At 52.4% G+C, this 15,164-nt stretch overlaps 1 protein-coding gene across 4 annotated transcripts in view; it reads right to left on the reverse strand.

The window, feature by feature from the left end:
- Positions 1-1,075: 1,075 nt before the first annotated feature.
- The window catches only part of Myl10 (myosin light chain 10), a 63,951-nt gene continuing 49,862 nt past the window's right edge, over positions 1,076-15,164 (reverse strand). The window contains 7 exon segments of one of the 4 annotated variants that reach the window (NM_001431874.1): positions 1,085-2,076; positions 2,205-2,253; positions 4,576-4,654; positions 8,005-8,109; positions 9,295-9,370; positions 10,208-10,300; positions 14,242-14,665. In NM_001431874.1, coding sequence (NP_001418803.1) covers positions 1,978-2,076; positions 2,205-2,253; positions 4,576-4,654; positions 8,005-8,109; positions 9,295-9,370; positions 10,208-10,300; positions 14,242-14,331 — 591 coding nt within the window. In that variant the 5' untranslated portion in view covers positions 14,332-14,665 and the 3' untranslated portion in view covers positions 1,085-1,977. 4 annotated transcript variants of the gene reach the window in all.

Here is a 15,164-nt window from a genome sequence, read left to right on the forward strand (position 1 = left end):
AGTTAGCATAGGCAAAGGTCCTGTGTCCACCGGGAGCAACACAAACAGAAGTACAACAAGGTCTTAAACTGCTTTTTGTTGTTTTGCAGCACTGAGGATTGAACCAAGGGCTTCAAGTATATTAGGCAGGGGCTCTACAACTGAGCCACGCCCCCAGCCCCTCACTGGGGGATTCTAGGCAGGGGCTCTACCACTGAGCCACGCCCCCAGTCCCTCACTGGGGGATTCTAGGCAGGGGCTCTACCACTGAGCCACGCCCCCAGCCCCTCACTGGGGGATTCTAGGCAAGGGCTCTCTACCTCTGAGCAACAACTGCAGACATGTTTTTACTGTTCACTTTGAGAAAGGGTCTCATAAGTTCCTCTTGAATTCAATGCAGTTTTAACTGGTTTTATTGATCACCACTGTACTCTGGCTCAGAGAGCAGATGAGGAAAGGAGGAGGAGTGAGGAAGGTGAATGCCCCTCCCACACACACCTCCTCTTTTGACCTCTGCACTGGCAGACCACGTCCCAGTGAGCCAGAGTCCCTGCAGGCTGGCAGGTCCAGCTGTCAGGCAGAGTCTCAAGTAAGGGGTATCAGAGATTGCCTAAGGCACCCACTCCCTGTAGCCCTGGCTCTGTCTCCTTCTGTGGGACACAAACAGGTCTGACAAGTCTTCAGTGTAGACTGGGCTCAACTCATGACTTCCAGGAAAGTGAGTCTTAGAAAGCAAGGGGAGCCAGGGCTGTGGTAGAGGAAGGACTCTTCTAGAAAGTCTCTCCTATAGTAGATTACTCTAGTATCCCAGGCCAAGAGCTGCTGGCTGATGGGGGCCTCTCTTGCCCCCTCTCCTGAGGGAATAGCAAGGGCTCCCTATTTCCTAAATCTGTCTGTCTGTCTGTCTGTCTTGCTCTCTCCCTCCCTTCACTCCCCTCCCCCATTGCTTTCTTTAATGGAGATAGGACCCTACAGGCCAGCATGGTCTCAAACTTACAATCTTCTTGGACGGAACACTCAATGAAGTTGTTCTCTGCCATCTTGTTATGGGTGGGGGGTGGGACAAAACAGGGAGCCATGAGTAGCTTGAGAGGTAGAGGTTCATGCTGCCAAGCTGAGACCTTTATTTTATCCCCAGATGATGGAAGGAGAGAAGCAACTCCCCTACGTGTCCTTTAACGTCTACGTACATGCATCCCACATACAGTAAAATAACTTCATTTTCCACTATTCCCTTGCAGACTTAGCTATTAACACACACAGAGGATCCAAGACCTTTGTCGGGATCCGTGTGCCCCAGAATCTTCTTCTGTCCTCTCTCTCTGACCTTTCGGCGCTCTCAGTGGTGTCTTTTGGTGAGCAGACGGTTTTAATCACCATGATGTCCCCTTTAGCTCCATCTAGTCCATCTCGGATGCCATGCGTGCAAGTAGAGAGCTCCCTGCTACGTTTTAAATGTCCTTGAACCCCTCTCTCCTCCTCCTCAGCCTCGCTTCGGCCCAGCTCCTTCTGCCAAGTTTCTCCCTGTCTGTCCCACCCTCTACCCCACTCACATCCCGTCCCAGCCTTGGCCCATGAGAGACTCTTTCTCCTCACAGTCCTCATGACCCTGCCGCACATGAACAACCCCGTCTCATCCAGGAGACTCAAAGACGCTAGGTGCTCAATAAAACCCCCACCAATGAAGTCAATGCCCTGTGGTCCAGATGGGGGGCATTAAAAATGCCCATTATTTCTAAACATCAGCTCATCAGTAACAGCTGAGCAGAGCAAGGGAACCAAAAGTTTTGGAAAAACTAGCATGGAAGGGAATGTTTCACCATCTTCCCAACCAGAGCTAGCCACGCACGTATCACCCGGACGCACATCTCTGTTATTTATTCCCGCTTCAGCCCCGGACTCCAGGGGGAGGTGGAGACTGCTTCCCCTCCCTATGCTAGCCCTGCACGCCCCCCCCACCCCGTCTTGGCTGATCCAGGTATGGAGGGGTGACATCTTCTAGTCCTTCTCCTCGCCGTGTGTGATAACGTAGCACAGATTCCTGTAGTCTAAGTTGCCACAGACGTCTGGCGGGAAGGCCGCAAACATCTGCTTGACCTGCAGGGAAAGGGAGCAGAGAGTCAGGTTAAAGGGGGGCTGATGAAGAAAGGAGAAGTCAGAACAATGGATCTATGGGAACGTCCCCCCACCCTACCCCCGCCCCCATCCCCAAAGACCATACTTACCTCCTCCTCACTGAACCGGTCAGCCTGGGTCATAAGCTTTTCCTTAATGCTGTTGGTAGAGAGAAGCCATCATGTTGTGTGGTCACGTGGACATATGATTTCTAGGGGAGAGCTAGCCCAGACAATCCCAGTCTAGGCTGGTTCTCCCATCTCCAAGGCATCTCTTTGACCCCTAACTGCTTCTCTTGCAACCTGTACTCTCCCAGCAACAACCGGGGAAGATAGAACAATCTTGAGACTCCAATGTGACTTGGAAGCCTCTCAGATTCCCATGGTGTGCTAACAATTAATCTTAGACTCCTGGGAGGACTCCTTTGTCTTTTGTCTGGGAGTAGAACCCAAGGCCTAGACCATGTAAGGCAAATGCTCTACTGTTGCTCCTCACTGGGGGATTCTAGGCAGGGGCTCTACCCTCAAGTTGTATCCCAAGTCCTCACTATTTTCTGTTTTGAAACGTCTTGCTAAGTTTCCCAGGTTTCCTTCAATCTGTAGCTCAGATTGGTCTTGAATCTCCTTCCTCAGCTTCTAGAGTAGCCGGAATGACCCAGCTTGTCCCCCTCTCCCCCTCCCTGCACCTTGTCCTTTCCTTGACGCCTCTTACAGCTTGTGGTTTTGGCAGTTTGTGTTTGGCCTCCAGCATTTCACAGACTACATCATACCGTTCAAGGCCAAGAGCATCACGGGAAGATGTGGTCCAGTCTTCTCATGAATCTCTTAGACCTTGCTACCTCACAGACTGGAACGTTTGTGCAAGAATTCCCCTTTATCTAGTGAGAAACCAAGGCTTGAGAGGGCTTACGACTTCCCTGCCATCCCAGAGAGAGTTGGTGGCAGGGTCCGGCCTGTCTCCTTGGGATCCAGGAGGATACTGCTGGAGGTGAGGCCTGCACCAGTTCTGCATGATAATCTACACCCTTCACAGCTGGGGAGGGTTTGCAAGCACTGGGGTTCTGTGGGCAACGATGGGCTCAGAGAGCTAAGCAGAGCCTTTGCTCTCAGGGTATCCTCTGGCGCCGTTGGTAGCGGGCCCTGGTTAAGAAGCGACACATATTTTCCATTGTTTATTGCTATGGGACAGTCACAGTTTCCAGGTCGCCAAAGCTGGGGACTTCGCATAGGCTCTGTTTCGACCAGATCCACTTCTGTGGCCTATCTGGCCAGCAGCCCTGTCTCCTAGGTTTCCATAACCCAGGACTATTCCTTCCATTCCCGAAATGAGTCTCTTGGGGACACTCCTTCCCTACCCCCACCTCAGTCCCAGTTCTCCTGGTCCTCAAGATTCAGGAATGAGACACAGACCCCAAGGATGGGGCTTTGGTTTGATGTACCCTCCACACTTTGGTACTCTGTCTGCACTCCAGGGAGACTGACTCATGGCTTTTGTGGACAGAATGTAAGAAGGCACCTGGACTTCTACCCCGACCAGACACCGTCTGCCCTATCCTCTACCCCCACAGGTAGAAGCCTCTAAGAGCAGCCGGACACATCAGCACCTGAACTCCTGAGGAACAGCTGTCACCAGATACAAGCCTATGCTTGAGAGGGAGGGGGCATTTCACCAGCCAGGGCCACCTAAGAACCAGCAAAGTTTGGAAGGGACATCTTGGAGGTTGGCTCAGCGTCCAAGGGCCAACATAGATTGTCACTTCCAAGACATGTTCCTGTGTGTGTATGGAACCGGCTGCCAGGGCAGAACCCACCTCTGTCATGCCAGCCCATGGACCTGCAGGACAACTAGCCGCTCATAGCCACTTCCCACCCAGGCACCCCAAGCTGAGCTGGTCGGTGATGTCCCCATCTGGCACTGTTCTCTCTCCAAACACTGGCTTCTGGGTCTTTACTGGCTAGTCCTTCCCTTTCTACCCCATACCCATGGGCCATAATTATCTCCTCCTCTTCCCCCTCTTCCCCCTTTTCCTCCCCTTCCTCCCCTTCCTCCCCTTCCTCCCCTTCTCTTCTTCCTCCCCTTCCACCCTCTCCTCACCCAGGTCCCAGTTCATTCGTCCCCCAGGTCAGCATCCCATACAGACTAATACCTGACTCATCCTTTCTGTTCCCACATCTAGAATACCATTTCCGCCCTAGATTGGCCAATCTGGACTCATCCATCAAGTCTCACCCCAATCCCTCTTCATCCCCAACACTCAGAAGCAATCCTTGACACATACCATACGCTCATTCACTTCCACACACAGAGAGAGGGGGGAGCACCGGCTCAGGAAGGGGGAACCATATACCAGGCTGGTTTGGGGCAGGGGCCTCTAGCCACTGGATATATGTTAGCTTAGCCCTGCTCAGTTGAGTTCTGGGGGTGGGGGTGGGGGGCAGAGCCAGGGCTGACACCCACCCTGTCTCAGTCCTTAAAACTTACAAGTCAGCCTTGACGAAGCCTTTTCCTTCAGTATCAAATACTTTGAAGGCATGTAGTATGGTCTCTTCTGGATCCGTGCCTATAGGTAACACAAATAGGACAAAAAAAGGGTAGTAAGGGCCTCTCAGAAGTGGTGCCCAACTGGGCAGGAGTTAAGGGTAGAGAAAGGTCTCCAATTCCTATTAAGTCATGCGCCCAGCCCCTCCCTGGGGGATTCTAGACAGGTGCTCTACCACTGAGCCACACCCCAGCCCCTCACTGGAGGATTCTAGGCAGGGGCTCTACCACTGAGCCACGCCCCCAAGCCCCTCACTGGGGGATTCTAGGCAGGGGCTCTACCACTGAGCCACGCCCCCAAGCCCCTCCCTGGGGGATTCTAGACAGGTGCTCTACCACTGAGCCACGCCCCCAGCCCCTCACTGGGGGATTCTAGGCAGGGGCTCTCCCACTGAGCCACGCCCCCAGCCCCTCACTGGGGGATTCTAGGCAGGGGCTCTCCCACTGAGCCACGCCCCCCAGCCCCTCACTGGGGGATTCTAGGCAGGTGCTCTATCAGTGAGCCACGCCCCCAGACTTAATTTATTTTGGTAACTACTTTCCTCAAAGTCACAAAAGTAACAGAACAGAAACTACTCCAGCTGCATCATTACACAGCACATTGGTCCACCTGTCTCTGAGTGGCCCAGTCTTGACATCTCCAGTGAGCTCCAGCCTCAGCCCCCCAGCCCTGGGCTCTCTTTTCTTCATTCATGGCCACTGTGCTTAGCTTGAGTCACAAATGAGTCTCACAGGTTGCTGCTTCCTCACCCTCAGTGCACTCAATAATATCAGTTCAAGGCTCTGGACAAGTCACCTAAGTTCCCATTTCTTCACGTATGGGGTGGGAAGACTCACTTCAGGAGAGTGAGGAGTACAGGGAATGTTCTTGCAAGGAGTCTATGTGCAGTGGGGCGGGCTGTTCACAACTAACTGTATGTCGTGCACTTAGGTTTCTGTGAAACCTCCAAGCTCGTCAGACGGTTCCTATTGTACCGCTTTTGTGGCTTTGAAGGACATTATTACCAAAATAAACCATTCTGAGGCTGGAAGTATGGCTCAGTGGTAGAGCCCCTGCCTAGAATCCCCCAGTGAGGGGCTGGGGGCGTGGCTCAGTGGTAGAGCCCCTGCCTAGAAACCCCCAGTGAGGGGCTGGGGGGCGTGGCTCAGTGGGAGAGCCCCTGCCTAGAAACCCCCAGTGAGGGGCTGGGGGCGTGGCTCAGTGGTAGAGCCCCTGCCTAGAATCCCCCAGGGAGGGGCTGGGGGCATGGCTCAGTGGTAGAGCCCCTGCCTAGAATCCCCCAGTGAGGGGCTGGGGGCGTGGCTCAGTGGTAGAGCCCCTGCCTAGAATCCCCCAGTGAGGGGCTGGGGGCGTGGCTCAGTGGTAGAGCCCCTGCCTAGAAACCCCCAGTGAGGGGCTGGGGGGCGTGGCTCAGTGGGAGAGCCCCTGCCTAGAATCCCCCAGTGAGGGGCTGGGTCAGACTCTTAGATGTCTCCTCTTATCAGACTGCTGTCTATCGGGAAGAAGAGCATTGTTCCCTCTGAAGAGGTGACAGGAGCCAGTGTGCCCATCTTAGGTGGACTTAGCAGCACCTCTGGTAGGGTTCTGGGCAGCCCTAAGGTAGTGAGGCTGGAAGGGTGCAGCGGGATTCTAATAATGACTGGTTAGAGTCTCAGCCTCCAGGACCACAGGCTCCCAATTCAATTAGCTAAAGACCCCTGTGTCTCTCTGAAGAATCCTAGCAGCTAAATCTGGTCTGCAGTTGGCCCCATCTTCCTAGGGACTAAGCCCTGGATTTGGTTAGCTCTGAGCTGGCTGTGGGATACTCACCTCATCCAGCCACTCCCTGCCTTGTCCCCAGAGAGAGGCCTCTGCTCTGCGGCCTGGAAGACCCATAAAAAAAGCTCGGCACAGTGGCTGCCTGCCATTGTGGGAAACCAGAGGATAGTCTTCTTGTCTCAATTAGCTGCCATGATCACAGCCCACTGCCCTCCCCACTGCCAGCTTCTCACGCAACCCTAGATAAGTTTGCATGACAGCCTCAACTGAAGCCCCAGGCCTGGAACCCCAGCAAAGATGAGAACAAGCTGCAGTTCTATGTCCCCAGCAGGCCCTCAGTTGTCAGCCTCCTCATACGGAAAGCAGGCCTTCACAGCTTCACAAATGGTGCCCCTTCCTGTTCACCCCCAATATACATGTCGCCTCAGGGATGGAGACCCCATCCCCTGGATTTGCTGCTGAGCATACCTCAAGCCCCTCACTGGGGGATTCTAGGCAGGGGCTCTATCACTAAGTCACACCCCCAGCCCCTCACTGGGGGATTCTAGGCAGGGGCTCTACCACTGAGCCACGCCCCCCAGCCCCTCACTGGAGGATTCTAGGCAGGGGCTCTACCACTGAGCCACGCCCCCAGCCCCTCACTGGAGGATTCTAGGCAGGGGCTCTACCACTGAGCCACTCCCCCTGCCCCTCACTGGGGGATTCTAGGCAGGGGCTCTACCACTGAGCCACGCCCCCAGCCCCTCACTGGGGGATTTTAGGCAGGGGCTCTACCATTGAGCTATGCCCCTGACTATTCCTGAGTGGAATAGTCTAGGGCAAGGGCTGCACTACAGTACCAAGGTACAGAAAGCATCAACCCACACATTATCACTCAGTAGCCAGATCTTAATCTTAAAGGCAGAGGACAGCCATAGCCCAGGATTTCCCATTCGACCACGGAACCCTTAGACTCAGGGATGTATTTAAAGTGGAGCTTCCAGGGGCAAGAAGGGAGAGAGATAATCCACCTTCAAGGCCCAGTCCTGGGGCTATGTCTCAGAGCAGTTAGAACTGGGTCTATTTTATGGGATACCCGAGGCAGTTACCATGAACCCATTGAGCCTCCACTGACTCCTCATTCCTGAAAAGAGCACCCTGGTCCTTTCCCTGGGGACTGCTGTGACTCTGCAAGAGGACAAGGTAAGCAAACCCGTCTAGCCATAGGATCAGCCACAGTTGATCTCGGAAACCCCAATCCTTTTTAGCACCCCTCTGCCTCGGCCTCACCATCAGCAGAGGCCAGAGAGGCAGGGAAGGCAGGTAGAAGGGGAAACGTAGAAGAGGAGGAAGGCAGAGTGGGAGGGTAGGAAGGGGAACTGGGAGCAGAAGTGGGTGGGTGAGTATTACCCTGACCTTGGGCAGATGAATTACAAGGGAGAGATATTACAGTGACCCACACTGTGCAAGCAGGATAGAAACTAAGCAGGGTCCAGGACAATGCACACAGCCTGAGGATAGTGCCTGGGAGACCAAGCATGTCTCCATCTGTGGTTATGCAAACACAAGAACCAAGCAGGTGAGTTTACTTCCTGCTCCCAGCCTTCCCTCAGGCCCCAGAGAACCTCGCTCACCCTTGAGTTTCTCCCCAAACATGGTCAGGAAGACTGTGAAGTTGATGGGCCCAGGAGCTTCCTTCACCATGGCTTCCAACTCCTCGTTCTTGACGTTTATGCGACCTGGAGAGGGGGAACGGAAGGGTGTAAGGGACCTGGAGGGACACCGCCTATCAGGAGAGACCTGCTGTCTCTCCTGCTTCTATGGTCCAACCTGTCTCTACCTGGCACTGTCCATATATTAAAGAGATCTGGGGGAAACAATGGCGTCTCCAGGCTGTTGTCCACCCCTCGAGCTTCCTAGAAAGCAGAGCCAAGACTCTCTGAATCTCCCTTTCACAGATTAAAAAGTGAAACAAAAACAAACAAATAAAGAAAAGCAAAATGGAGGTACAAAGAAGAGGAAGGAGGAAGAAAAAAAGAAAAGGAGGAGGAGGAAGAGGAGGAGGAGGAAGAGGAGGGAGAGGAGGAATTAGAAGAAGAGGAATTAGAAGAAGTGGGCTTTGTGGGCAGCCTCAGGTCTCATGCATTCCTGGGATGATGCAAGGTCACAGTGGACAACACACAGGTTCCCAGAAACTCAAAACTCAACCCATTTTGGAACCTTAGTTCAACCACTCGAGCTTCTCCAAACCCAACAACTTTCTACTGTTTCATTTCGAGACAGTGTTTTATCATGTAATATAGGCAGACCCTGAATCAGAAATCCACCTGCCTCAGTGTGATGGTTTGTACATGCTTGGCCTAGGGAGTGGCACTATTAGGAAGTGTGGCCTTGTTGGAGGAGGTGTGTCACTGTAGGTGTGGGCTTTAAGACACTCATCCTAGCTGCCCTCAGTATTCTGCTAGCAGCCTTTAGATGAAGACGTAGAACTCTCAGTTCTGCCTGCACCATGACTGCCTGGATGCTGCTGTGTCCCCACCTTGATGATAATGGACTGAACCTCTGAACCTGTAAGCCAGCCCCAATTAAATGTTGTCCCTATAAGAGTTGCCTTGGTTCTGGTGTCTGTCCAGGGCAGTAAAACCAAGTAAGATGCTTGGTATGAGAGTGCTGGGATTACAGGCAGGTACTACAGCACCTCTTTGACTTCTCACTACCCCAGGGCCTTTGCACAATGTCAAAAATATCTTAAAATGTCTTTCCCTAGCCATCAAGTCCTCCTGTTGCATTGCGAACCTTCTCCACTGGGCTTCTCAGTTCCCAGGTCCCTCGCTGTGGCTGCTTTGGCCTACCCTTCTTCCCACCACAATCATTAACTCTGCCCTAAGTAAGCCCCAAGCTTCCCCAACTCCTGCTCTACTCACCCAGTGCAGCAAAGGTGTCCCTCAGGTCCTCCTTGTCAATGAAGCCATCACGGTTCTGGTCCATGATAGTGAAGGCCTGGTGGAGACATTGGCTCTGAATTGCCGGGGCCCACCCAGACCAACAGGTCCCTGCCCTTCTCTCCAGGGTGTGCTTGGCTGTCTGCAGCAGTAGAAACCTCAACCTGGAGCCTGTGACTACCCAGAGCTCCAATTTAGTCTCACGCACACTGCATCCTGGGAACTGTAGTCCACCCTCTCTGAACCTCTACCCTGAGTGCTTTGGGACTCCACACTCACTCTCTCATTTCAACAGCACAGCGACTCAGAGAGACACTGAAGCTCAGAGATGGAAATGGTGGCTCAAAGGGATACACTGAGTCTTGGAGATGGAAATTGAGGCTCAGGAAGGGAAAGGCATTTCCTTAGGTCACACAGCAAGTACAGGCTCAGGTAGAGAGTAGAGCCATAGAGGCAGTCATAAGGACCTTGAGGAATGATGACAGTGTGGGCAGCCACAGTGGGCTCCTTGAACAACCTCTGTGAATCCTAGCAATCCTCCTGTGATGGCCTGTCTTTAAGATTGTTAATGTGACTAGATTTAGAATCACCATGGAAACCTCTCTGGACACATCTGTGAGGGGTTTTCTAGACGGGGTTGAGGTGGGAAAACCCATCTTAAGTGAGGCAGCACCATCCCACGCGGTAGGTTTTTGACTGAATGAAATGGAGACACGAGCGGTGCGTGAGAGACCAGCTAAGGTTCCTGCCCTACGCCCTTACAGACGGTACCCTCGAATCTCGGGCCAGAACTAGGGAAGTCTTCCTTCCTTGGAGGAAGACTTCTTTTGTCAGGCATTTTGTTGAGGCAACAAGAAAACTAATTTAGACTCTCAGGGTCGCCAGAATCACCAACCTCTTTAAACTCCTGAATCTGGGACTGGTCAAACATCGAGAAGACATTGGAGCTGGCTGTGCCTTCTACTCTCTTCCGGGCTCTTCTGGGTGCCTGGGTGCAAGAGGTAAAACCTTATAGCCATTGCCTCTTTCAGAGGTCAGCAGTCACCAGCGCCAGCCACCGGTCTCTGAACACCATGCTCCAGGGAGCTTTACCCTTCTTCCCCATACACACGGGAGCCGGCTGAAGGCACTGGTTGGAATTTCACAAGTGTCAACCAGTCGGGACCTAGAGTCACCATGGAGACAAACCTCTGGAGAGAGCTTCTAGATTAGTTAATCACAGTGAGAAGACCTCCCTAACAGTGGGTGATGTCATCCAAGGGCTGGTGTCCTGAACCGAGTAGAACGGAGGAGCTGAGAACCGGCCTTCTCTGCTTTCCGACTGCCGATCACTGTGGTCAGCCACGTCACCCTCTTACAGCCATGACCACCCCACCTGAAGCTGGACTGTATCCTCGAACTGTGAGTCAAAACAAACTCTTCCTCCTTTACCTTGCTTTGGTAGGGCTTTTTGGTCACAGCCTGAGAGACATAACTAATACAATAGTCTTGCTTAGCTGAGGGGAGAAGTCTTCAGAGTGTCCACTGCGCAGGGTGCTGCGGCTGTTCCCGACTCAATCACCCACCCTTTTGTGGGACTTCTGGATCTCCCTCCAGTCATTGTCCACTGTGCTGAGATCTAGTCTTGTTGTCCAGCTGCTGAAAGCTTCCGGAATGTTCCTAGCATATGGTCTTGGCTCTCAGTCCTGCAAGATTTGTTTCTAGGCAGGATCTCAGAGTTCCCTGTCCACTCATATGGGTTCCTTCGCCCCCCAAAATCCACTTTGAGCTGCCTTCTATCCCTAACATCTGGTCCGTAGTGAACACACATATCTGTGCGTGCATGCGTGCGTGCGTGCGTGGGTGGTGGTGGTGGTGGTGGTGGTGGTGGTGGTGGTGGTGGTGGTGGTGGTGGGGTTAGAGGACAGATTTCAGGTGCTGGTTGTCTCCTCCCATCATGTGAAGGATCAGGGAGATTGAATATTGAATCCAGGTCATCAGACTTGTCAGCAAGCATCTTTTTCTGGCTGGGCCACTTCTCAGTTACAGTTTTGAGACAAGATCTATTGGCCAGAGCTTACCTGTTCAGAAAGGCTAGCCAGCTAGCAAGCTCCGAGACCCACCATCTCTGTGTCCTCAGGGCTGGTATTTCCCCAGCACTGGGATGACAAGCACGTGACACCACACCCCACGTTTTCCTACCTGAGTTCCGGGGAATCAAACTCAAGGCCTTATGTTTGCAGAGCAAGCATATGACCAACACAGCTTTCTGCCCAGCTCCTTAAGAGTGACTCTTAATGTCAGAGAGGGACAAAAGTCTGGACCCAGGGTCCCTGCCAGACAGTCCCCCTAGCTGGGGTTTCCCCAGCTTGCTCACAGGAACCCTAGCACCTGTGTGGTCTCCCTACTCCCACCCCACTCTCCCCTTTCCCTAGGGCTCCTGGGCCCATGTCAGGAGCAACAACCCAGCGACTTATAATTAGCTTTTACTGGGTGCTAGTCTCGAATAATCCTTTGAAAGAGCGGGATGGCTGACTGAGAGGCCACACGTGGGATCCTCTAAGCCTAGGAAACATTTATAAATCCCTTCAGATATCATAAAGAAAAGAACTCCCCTGTGGAGTTCATCTCTCATAATTACATATACATTTCCCTCTGATTAATAAAAAATTATCATTTCCGTCAGCAGGATGTTCCACTAGTTCTCAGGGCTATGGCACCTCCCCCGTACACACACACACACACACACACACACACACACACACACAGAGTTTTCCACCCTAGCCTTTCAGGTCTTCCTGGTCACAGGCCCTCCTGGAGGCTACCAGCCCTGCAAGGCAGGAAGGGCTCACCTTTTATCTGGCTTGGAAGTTTAAGTCCCTACTGTACTGTTGAAAGGAAACAGTCCTAGGAAAAAGGGGATCACTCTGACCTGGATTTTCACCCTGGCTTTTGTGATAAGAAAGGCAGATCACGTGACTCGGGAGATTGGGTAAGAGTAGTTCCTGAAGAAGAACTGAACCACCATAAAAATCCAGGTACATTCAACCCCCAACCTGTAACTAATACTAGGGGAGGTGGAAACAGGGGCATTGCTGGGGTTTGCTCTGCTAGGTCAACTCCAGGTTCAGTGAAAGACCCTGTCTCAAGGAAAGATGGTGGCCAGTGGTAGTTCAGGACAACTGACATCCTTCTCTGACCTCTGCACATGTACACCCATACATGCACACATGCATGCACACACACATGCACGCATACACACATGCATGCACACATGCACATGCGCGCACACACACATGACTTTTGCATTCCTTAAGTCTCTGCTTCCCTTATATTAATCTTCATTTTTCTTATGACCAAATTTATTTTTTCTTTTTTCTTTATTTACTTTATTATATACCAATCACCACCCCTCCCAGTCACTCCTTCCCACAATCCCCATCCCATCACCCCTCCCCTCTCCTATGAGAGGGTAGAGCCCTTCTGGGTATCCTCCCACAATTTTAGGGTCTCATGTAGCCAAGGCTGGCCTCAAACTCATTATGTAGCAGGGGATGATCTTGAGTTTCTGACCCTTGTCTCCACCTTCCATGTTCTGGGGTGAGAAGCATGTATCATCATGACCAGTTTATGTGGCGCTGAGGATGAACCGCAAAGCCTCATGGGTGCTGAGCGAGGGCTCTGCTGACTAAGTCACGCTCCCAGACCCTTTTCTTTATAAAATCAGGACTAATCCCTGCCTCAAAACAGAATGACTACAAGGTAATCAAAAACCTAGGTCTAGTTCCTTCCTTGCCCCCAAAGAGCTTAGAGTCTTGTAGGAGATAGGGCATTATTAGAAAGTGATCGGAGGAGAAACAGGTGCTGAGTCACCAGAGGCTGAAACACGGGGAGGCGGGGAGGGGACAGCGGCAAGGCCTGAGAGGAGCCCACACCTCTAGCGCTGTAATTCGAGCCCCTGTCCAGCAACAGGGATCTCACGCTCCCATTCAGAACAGCGCCCTAGATTCTATGAAGCCTGTAAGGCCAGATCGTCATTACTCTCCACGACGCGCCTCCTTACCCCCCAGGTACCTCTGCTGAACCAAAGAACATCACCAAATCAGAACCCACCCACGTGGACGAGGGGTTGTGAAGACAGCTCAGGCTGTAGAGTGTCTTGCAAGCCTGAGAGCCAAACCCCACGTAAAAAAGGCAGATGTTGATGGCATGCACCTAATTCCAAGTTCTGGGGAAGAGAGAACAGGGTCTCTTGTGCTCAGTGGGGAGCCAGTCTAGTCCAGTTGGTAATCTCCAGCTAACAGTGAAAGGTCCTGCCTTAAAAGAAAAAAAAAAAAGAAAAGAAAAGAAAAGAAAAGAAAAAGGTGGGCTGGGCGGTGGTGGCTCACACCTTTAGTCCCAGTGCTTGGGAAGCAGAAGAAGGCGGAACTCTGGTTCAAAGTGAACCTGGTTTACAGATAGAGTTCCAGGTCAGTCAGGGCCATGCAGAGAAATCCTGTTTAAAAAACAAACAAACAAACAAACAAACAAACAAACAAACCAAGATGGATGTCCCTGAGGAACAACATCTGAGTTCTGGCCTTTACACATGGGTGCACACACATGGGAATGCCTCCAAACACACATGCAAAAACCAGCCACGTCGATGAGAATGGACCCATGAGACTGGATACCCAACAGAGGCAACATGGGATGGTCCAAGTTCCGGTATCAAAGCCACACGCCCTGCCCCCATAGCTGTCGGTGAAGGGAAGCAGTGATGGGAGAAGGTCAAAGTTGGGAAGGAAAAGTCCAGAATCACTCATGGGGTCTAGGTCCAAAAGATGAGACTAGAGAGGAGGAAAGAGGTCAGGACTGAGGTTGGAGCTGGGAGGGAAGCAGGAAGGAACCAAAGCCAGGGTGCTGAGCATTGTGGGGACGGTGGCGGTGCAGAAGGTGGCCCCAGCCTACCATGGTCTGGCGTGCTTTTGAGTGCTGCTGCAGGTCTAGGGACAGCTTGGGGTGGCTCTTTAAATAGTGCTCTTCTAAGCCAGGCACCATTCCAGATCTAGACGACAGTTTGGAAGGTGACCAAGGACAAGATGAGGGGCATTCAAACTGGGCCTCTCTCCGGGGCTGTGGGGAGTGGGTGTCAATGTGGAGACTGTCTAAGCCATGGGGATCTCCGACATCCCTAAGCCAACTGTTTTCTCTCTAGCCAAGGGACCATGGACCAGGAAGGGGGCAAGTGGCCAAGAACATGCCCAGTAAGTCAATCCAATCAACCATCTGGGAAGGCTCGGCGTTGGATCCACGAGGGTCAGAGGGCTCCTGGAAACAGAGGCGTTGTGCTAGCTGGGTATACTGAGTAAAGAGGACAGCATCCCTTGAGTTTTAGGGTTCTGGGTAGGACTCCTCTGGGACACTCAGCCCTCTTGTGAGGACAGTGGGGATATTATGAGGCCACTACCTGCAGTATGGTTTGGTCTGGCCCCCAAAGTCCCTCAACCAACACGACTGCAGTCAAGTTCTGGAATTCTCAAACCTGATACCTTGCAGGTCTACAGATATTCAAGTCCTTTATAAAGAGGATGTGGTATTAGCCTAGAGCCTAAGTGCTTCTATGTGATTTTTTAAAATTGATTTCTGGGCTGGGGATTGGCAAGCCCGGTTGCAGGCAGGGGCTCTGTTGCTGTCCACACCCTTTATCCCTTCCTAATACTTCTGAGCACATTTGGTTGAAATTACACATTCCTCTGCGTAAAAACTGGAGGGTTATTCAGGGCCCCCTTCTGAACATGACAACGAACAATGTAGAGCCAGGAGTGCTGGTGGCCCATGTCTGATCCCAGCCCTTGGGGCAGGGAGGCAGGAGCGTCAGGAGTTTAAGATCC

This window comes from Rattus norvegicus, chromosome 12 (genome assembly GCF_021556685.1).
Source record: "Rattus norvegicus strain SHRSP/BbbUtx chromosome 12, alternate assembly SHRSP_T2T, whole genome shotgun sequence".
In the NCBI taxonomy this organism is placed as follows: domain Eukaryota; kingdom Metazoa; phylum Chordata; class Mammalia; order Rodentia; family Muridae; genus Rattus; species Rattus norvegicus.